At 37.8% G+C, this 8483-nt stretch overlaps 1 protein-coding gene across 2 annotated transcripts in view; it reads left to right on the forward strand.

The window, feature by feature from the left end:
- Window positions 1–8044, forward strand: part of PPP4R3A (protein phosphatase 4 regulatory subunit 3A) — a 45335-nt gene extending 37291 nt beyond the window's left edge. For both annotated transcript variants that reach the window (XM_066388074.1, XM_066388075.1), the window contains exons 11-15: window positions 2505–2674; window positions 3881–4023; window positions 4702–4892; window positions 5339–5565; window positions 7327–8044. In XM_066388074.1, the coding sequence (XP_066244171.1) occupies window positions 2505–2674; window positions 3881–4023; window positions 4702–4892; window positions 5339–5565; window positions 7327–7437 (842 nt within the window). In that variant the 3' untranslated portion in view covers window positions 7438–8044. The remainder of the gene's footprint in view (window positions 1–2504; window positions 2675–3880; window positions 4024–4701; window positions 4893–5338; window positions 5566–7326) is intronic.
- The last annotated feature ends 439 nt before the right edge of the window (window positions 8045–8483 follow it).

An 8483-nucleotide genomic window follows, 5' to 3' on the forward strand; every position in this document is an offset into this window, starting at 1 on the left:
TGTAAATTTGAGATCTAAGATATTTTTGGTCTTCTGATAAAGGAGTACATTAAAATAAGTATACATTTTTAAGGGAGGGCTTTATGAATAAATTTAGGTGCAAACTTGTTAGGACAAAAGATAACAAGTGGTTAAATGTGAACAGTTTGGGAGGTTGGGGAAACTTGACACTAAAGCTGCTGCTTCTTAGTTAGCATACTTTCATCATATTTAAAAACAACCAATTCAAGTTTGTAGGTGAGACCAGCAATACTTTCAAAATTTAGTCTCTCTGGGTGAGATACACACATACTATGCCCCAAATAATAGTCTCATTTCTTGGCCTTTCCAGGATTCTTGGATCCTACATTGTAGCCTTAAAGCTCATACTTTTATGATGTCTTTATTTTTCTTAAAATGTGGAAAGCTATAAGAGGAATGAAGTAAAGATGCTTTTATTCAGCTTTCAGTAGTTACATATGAGGCATGGTGTCTCAAACTTAGTACGTGCAATCTCATGTTGTGTAAGGTCAAGACGGAGTACTTGGACTTGTTTTAGAGATGACTGAAAGCAAAGACAGGACCCCTGGTATGTGATAACGAGGTTGGAGGTGTGAGTGGAAGCGGAGCGTCCTTTACATTGAAAATCCGATGGCTATGCCAATTTGACCTAGCCCAAAAGCTTGCTTTAAAACCCCTTTGAGCAACTTCCTTCACAGAATGCACTGGTACATTTTTGAAAGCAATTTAATATTCAACAAAGAGTAGTGGTTGGATACTTTTGATGCAGGTTTCTTTTGGGGAAGGGTTTGAGTGGAAACATCACAGTTTTTGATATAAATAAATGAGGGCAAATGGAAATGAAGAGCAAAATAAAAAGACCATTCAAAATACCTTTTGTGTACATCAGCAGTTTCTGAACAGAACTGCCCTTGAGGAGATAGTGGTGCCATCTGCATACCCTGGGTCTTAGTGAATTCTAGGAAGGGGCTTCTTTTCACTTGCCTGGGAACTGCATGCAGACCACAGGGCTCGGCTAGTGTGTGTTATGGTAGGACACAAGTCTCCACAGAGCCTGCAGAGTTGGAGTACCAATTCTTAACATGTAGCTCCTGCCTCAATTACTGAAAGCTTAAAATTTGGCCTTAGTAACATGAGCTCTAAAGCATTGATTTTTATGCTAACAAATGGAACTGCCTAAGTTTGTCAAGTAACGTTAAAAGAAAAACCAAACTCTAAAACCATAGTTTAGTTTTGGGAAAATAAACCCTTGTTTGGGTTTGACTTAAAACACACAAAGATGCCTCTTACTGTTTAAAATGTCTTATTTCACCATGCTTATGTATTTGAAAATATTCAGTAGTTTGAAAAATAAAATGCAATTACTATTCTATAAATTATTTTGAAATTCCCTGCCCAGAGTGTCTCTTTAGAAAGAAACACTCTTATTTAAAGTTGGATTGTTAAGGCAGTTTATAATCAATTGTACCTAATTGGGCATTCACTTGTGGACCTCTTTTCTGCCAACTAAAGAAAAATTGAGCTGCTTTACTCCTCTGCCTTCCCACCCAGAAACCGTGTCAGCATGGTTGCCTGGCTACCTGCTCATGAAGGACATGATTAATAACAAATTGGCAATTTAACGAGCCACTTCCATGATCTCCAAAGAAACCAAAATACAAACACAATATTTAATCTTGCCAACCGAAGACGATGTGACTGCATGAAGTGAGTATGCTTTTTTGAACTGTTTACAATAACTGGGGCATTAACTTACTGATAATTCCATTTAGGTAAAGAGGGCTTTGTTGAAGTCTAGCTGTCTGTATATTTGGATCTTGACGAATGGTGACTTACCTCCCCATACCTCAAGATGTAAATATACCTTCTAATCTGTAAGTTAAAGCCTAATTAATTGTAAAAAGGAAAACTGAAAAAAATTAAAAAGCATACTCGCTGCAATAAGAATAGAGGACCACATTTAAAACAACATCCTCTAAATTTATTTCTAAACTGTGGGAAGGCAAATTTTGGGTCATGCAGATTTTTGTGGTTTATAGCATTTCTACAAACATCCACAAATAAACCAGTGCAACCCATGAGTTCTGATGCAAAATAATAAGTGTCCAAAAATAATGATCAAATTATACAGTGGATTGCCCTAATAAAACAATGGTTTTTCTATTGTTTTGAGGTATATATATATAAAAAGATATGTTTGGAATTCTCAAGTAGTATGATAGGTTAATTCATCTATTATCCCTGCTTCATCTGTAAAGTACATTTCGGTCATTAGTAACTTACAGAATTTTTCTGGCTCTTCTAAGACTTGTGTTCTATGATGACGTGCACTACTTTTAGAATACCTTATTTTGGTTAACCCTTTTCTAATCCTTATCTTCCAGGTTAACACTTCTGGAAGCAGTAACATCACTGCATGAAGAATTATATTTGTTAAACTTTTTTTTTAAGTCTAAAATATGGAAGGTGTGGTATGTAATTTGAACAATGCCTCTTTGTTTCAGGTGCTCTTCGTTTTAAGAGAAAGATTATTGGATTAAAAGATGAGTTTTACAACCGCTACATAATGAAAAGTTTTCTGTTTGAACCAGTAGTCAAAGCATTTCTCAACAACGGATCCCGCTACAATCTGATGAACTCTGCCATAATAGAAATGTTTGAATTTATTAGAGTGGTAGGTTCTGTACTTTCTTAGTTAGAATTTTGGTTTTAATTATTTGAGAAACTTGATGCATTATTGGTACTTTGGCTTATTTGAGTTACTATATTTAAAGAGAATTTTAAAAGAAAAGCCATGTGGCCCTGGCCGGTTTGCTCAGTGGTAGTGTCGGCCAGGCGTGCGGGAGTCCCGGGTTCGATTCCTGGCCAGGGCACACAGGAGAAGCGCCCATCTGCTTCTCCACCTCTCCCCCTCTCCTTCCTCTCTGTCTCTCTCTTCCCCTCCCACAGTCGAGGCTCCATTGGAGCAAAGTTGGCCTGGGCACTGAGGATGGCTCTGTGGCCTCTGTCTCAGGCGCTAGAATGGCTCTGATTGCAGCAGAGTGACGCCCCAAATGGGCAGAGCATCGCTCCCTGGTGGGCATGCCAGGTGGATCCCGGTCAGGCGCATGCGGGAGTCTGTCTGACTGCCTCCCCGTTTCCAACTTCAGAAAAATACAAAAAACAAAACAAAAATAATAGTAAAAGAAAACCCATGTTACCAAAGCTTGTGAGAAATTCAAACTAAAAAAAAATCTCAGCAGCCATGACTCCTTTTTATAGGCTAGTTTGAAAACTGCTTTAATGTCATGGTAATCATTTTAAGAAAGTAAAATTACAGTTGATAAGTATGTGGATGTGTTTTTGTTTTAACTTTCTTGACTTTGTTCCAAACATTTCTAAAGAGCCATTTCCTAACAAACTCCTCTTGATTCTTTAATAATATGTTAGGCTAGTGGCTCTGAAACATAGGTGTATGTTAGAATTACCTGTGGTATGCTTTTTAAAATATTATGGTAAAGTATAAAATTCACCATTTTAACCATTTTTAAGTGTATAATTCAGTGGCATTAAGTGCATTTATACTGTTGGCACCCATCACCACCATCCATCTCCACACTTTAGTGTGGTTTAAAATATATGTGACCAGATCCTGCCCTAGATGTCCTGACTTGGAATCATCTACGATGGGCCCTGGGCATTTACTTGGGAAAGACCCACAGAAGGCGCTGAGGCCCACCAAAACCCGGGGACTGTTACGCACGTTTTCGTTGTTTGAGGATCTCTAAGGTAGTTGAATTTTATGAAGTTAAACTATTTTGGGTAGGTTTGTCAATTTACTATAATTGAGTCATATCTTTCTAAAATAACATTTCATTTCATTTTTTATTATTTTCTGTAGGAAGATATAAAATCATTGACTGCTCATGTCATTGAAAATTACTGGAAAGCACTGGAAGACGTCGATTATGTACAGACATTTAAAGGATTAAAATTGAGATTTGAACAACAAAGAGAAAGGCAGGATAATCCCAAACTTGACAGGTAAATTACCATATATTTGAGTCGATTCATTCAATGACAAGTTGCATAACAGTGGCTCTTTTTTACTGCGTTTTGCTCTTTGGCTTGGCAGGGGAGGAGGAAACAGCATATAGCAAAAGTTGTACTGTTCTGTGTAATGGTCAGTGTAAACGCTGTCCTGACGGTGTGGGCAGTGTGGTCTATGGGCTCTTCCTCGGACAGATAATCAGGCTAGGTGATGGAGAAGAAAAGAAAAGAATGCCACTTAAGTGGCATTGAGGCTTCATGTGTCCAAACAAATCAGAGTATTAGTATCTTGTTTTGAATTACTTGAAGGTTACAAATTACTTTAAGAAATCTTATATATTTCCCCTAAATACCTGAATTCACATACTGATGGTCTATTTTAAAATCTATAAATTATGCCTTATTAGTTCCTAATGTTAAATTTAATTACTGGTCTGTAATAGTACACTTTTGATAATAGGAAGTTTGATTCCACTTGTTAACACTAGATATGGCAGAGAGTGTTTTTAAATTATATGTTGGATAAAATGTTTTTGTCCTCTTTAGTGTATATAAATCTATTTTGTCCTATTTATCAATTAAGACTATATCTAATGCAGAACAATACTTGAAGACAGACTATCTAATGAAGTCTTGAGGAGTCTATTTACTGTGCCTTCTCTTTACTCCCAGTATGCGGTCCATCCTGAGGAATCATAGGTATCGCAGAGATGCCAGAACCCTTGAAGATGAAGAGGAGATGTGGTTTAACACAGATGAAGATGACATGGAAGACGGAGAAGCTGTGGTGTCTCCATCTGACAAAACTAAAAATGATGATGATATTATGGATCCAATAAGTAAATTCATGGAAAGGAAGAAATGTATGTTGAAAAGATAGGCAAGGAAAAATGAATTCTTTCTCAATCTAGGTTTATTCTTACTACTTGACACAATGATTAGTATCTAATTGTATGTGTCAGGACATAGATTTTAAAGACTTTGTTGCTTTATAGAGTGTGAATTAATAGCTCTGTTGTGAAGATAACGACTAAATATTCTTAATCTGACTTAAGTAAGGAGGATAATATAATTTTAGGAAGGGTAGGAACACTACATATAATACTGAAGGCTTCATTCCTTCTCAGTAGTAAAATCCAGTGGGTAATGGTTTTTAGTATTTTGCAAAATTTTGTTCAGAAATTGATTGTCAGTATGTCTCCCTAGCAGAAGAGTAAACTATATGTGTTTCAGTGTTACCTAATTGGGGGGGGGGGGGGGTTCAAAGATTGGTATGTTTGATAGCTCTTGACAATATTTTTTGTTTTAGTAAAAGAAAGTGAGGAAAAGGAGGTACTTCTGAAAACAAATCTTTCTGGCCGGCAGAGCCCAAGTTTCAAGCTTTCCCTCTCTAGTGGGACAAAGACTAACCTCACCAGCCAAGCACCTGCAGCAAGTCTGCCTGGTTCTCCGGGCTCACCTGGGTCCCCAGGGTCTCCGGGCTCTCCTGGATCCGTCCCAAAAAATACATCTCAGACGGCAGCTATTACTACCAAGGTACGATTCTGACTCCCGGGCTTACCTGATTCAGCTTCTTTAGTGGTGATTGTTGTGTCTGAGGGTCCCTTTGGTTACAGTCTTTTAGAACTGATTTAACATTTGTGAACTAAAATTCATTCTCCTGCCACCACCTGAACTTACCTAAAGTTGGGAATTTTCTTTTTTATTTCTACAGAGACAGAGAGTCAGTGAGAGGGATAGATAGGGACAGACAGACAGGAAGGGAGAGAGATGAGAAGCATCAATCATCAGTTTTTCATTGTGACACCTTAGTTCAGGGGTCCCCAAACTTTTCACACAGGGGGCCAGTTCACTGTCCCTCAGACAGTTGGAGGGCCGGACTATAAAAAAAACTATGAGCAAATCCCTATGCACACTGCACATACCTTACTTTAAAGTAAAAAAACAAAACGGGAACAAATACAATATTTAAAATAAAGAACAAGTAAATTTAAATCAACAAACTGACCAGTATTTCCATGGGAACTATGCTCCTCTCACTGACCACCAATGAAAGAGGTGCCCCTTCCGGAAGTGCGGCGAGGGCCGGATAAATGGCCTCAGGGGGCCGCATGCGGCCTGCGGGCCGTAGTTTGGGAACCCCTGCCTTAGTTGTTCATTGATTGCTTTCTCATATGTGCCTCGACCATGGGCCTTCAGCAGACCGAGTAACCCCTTGCTCAAGCCAGCAACCTTGGGTCCAAGCTGGTGAGCTTTTTTGCTCAAACCAGATGAGCTTGCGCTCAAGCTGGCAACCTCGGGGTCTTGAACCTGGGTCTTCTGTATCCCAGTCCGACGCTCTATCCACTGCGCCACCGCCTGGTCAGGCGCGAATTTTCTGAAAGGTTTTATGAATGATACAGAAGTCTGAATACATTCTAATTTTCATTATTTGCATTTTAGAACCTTGGGTTCAGATTTGTATGGGTCAGACTATTTACAGAAATTTAAGTTTTACCTTTTTTATCAACTTTCCCAATTAATACCAACATAAAGACTTTATGGAGAAAAGATAATCTAAATATCTAGACACCCCTAACTTTAAAAATAAAGTGTATAAACTTTGCTAAGCAAGGTTTACAAAAAAGAATTACTCTTCTATTATTAGTAAGATTTCATATAAAATGTATTAAAATTTTAACACCAGAAATGTAGGAAAGGAGTCTCAGAATGAAAATCAATTCTTTTGGGTGCCTTTTGCTGCCCTGAATCAGCCTAACAGACTGGCATTTGGGACTCATTGATCTAAATCAGGAATATAATGCCCACCCACATGTGAGCATTCCTGTGTTGTGAGCAGGAGACCCCTAAGGGCTAAAATAGAACGGACAGGCTCAGGGTGAGAACGGTGAATTTTTCCTGTCTCTGCTACATGGAAGCCCAGATGAAATGATGGGGAGGGGATAGGGCCAGTTCACTTTCCTAAAGTCTTACTGTCTTCATTTCTAGTCATCTGTTTATCTTCTATAGTTTATTTTTATACAGTTGGTTAATTTTAAAAACATTCTAAATGTAATGATTAATGTTTTTCTCTTCTGGGTAATTTATTAGGATTATAAACTTCTAAATTTTACTGTTTTATTTGGGAAAATTTAGGAAATACATAAAAATAATGAATTTTAGTTATATATAATCTCTCCACCCAGAAATGACCATGATTGTATATTGAGGTAGAGGTGGTGGTCTGTGTCCTTTATCTAGACTTAAAATGTGTTGAAAATAAGGTGTTTTCTTTAAATAATCCTTGTTTCTGAACAGGGAGGCCTTGTCGGTCTGGTAGATTATCCTGATGATGATGAAGATGATGATGAGGATGAAGACAAGGAAGACACGCTACCATTGTCAAAGAAAGCAAAGTTTGAGTCATAATAATGGCAACTGCCTACAATCAGTACCTGTTGACAAAAACTGGTTCTCTACCCCTACCCCTACAAAATCCACAACAAAGCAGTGGTCTCTTGTGAATGACTGACACAGATCAGCTTCCCACATTTGACTTCTGCTCATCAAGTGCCAATTCAATGGAGCAGGAGGAGGGGATATTATACATTAGGGGAAAGATGTAAGCCTTTGAGCTCTCCAGCTTGGACCACACATTGCCCTTTTCTCAGGGAAGGAAATGGAAACATAAAGCCAACAGGGCAGGGGTTTGTAAGTGGAACTCTGGATTGACTGGTCAGTTGCTACAATCAGAATATGCTTTCTCGGACCATGTTTGGGACTCAGAAGAATAGGCTTTTCGGCTACAATTCTTCACTAGTTAAGAATGCCAGCAGTTTCTTTGTATAAAGAGACCTGCCTTTAAAATCGTACATTCTGAACATTTTAGTCAAGCCACAACAGGTTTGGAAAACCTTTGGGGGAGGGGCGAATATAAAGTTTCCTCTTTTTTATCTGTTCCCTTTGCCCTTCAAACTGCAGATTTTTTTAAAGTGGGGATTTGTCCCTACTTGATTAAAGATTGAGTGGAATTCTAGATGTGGTCATTTGTGTCATAATTTTTTTGTTTCATTTTGTTTTTGGTTTTTTGCTCCCCTGAGTGTATGCTTAGTTGATTATATATATATTTGGGACCATTAAAACTTTTTTTGATGTAATATAACCTAACGTTGTGCTGGTACCTGTTTCACCATGTGTAATTTTTGTTCTACATCACTTTCTTAATTTGTTTAGAGTTTTATGAAAGATGGTATAATTTTTATTGACAAAAGCAAAGTAATCTTACAACTATGTGCATACAAAAGCAATATTTTGTGACTAAATATTTTATATTAAAATTTACATCAGCAACTGTCTTGAGAATTCAGGGAAGCAGAGTGGAATTTAAAATCTCAACAGTTTTGTTAAACCTAGAACCGTGAAATTAGTATTCCAAAGAGATTCTGAAACTTCATATCTTGGGGAAATGACGGTAC

Source organism: Saccopteryx leptura, chromosome 6 (assembly GCF_036850995.1).
Source record: "Saccopteryx leptura isolate mSacLep1 chromosome 6, mSacLep1_pri_phased_curated, whole genome shotgun sequence".
NCBI classification, from domain to species: Eukaryota; Metazoa; Chordata; class Mammalia; order Chiroptera; family Emballonuridae; genus Saccopteryx; species Saccopteryx leptura.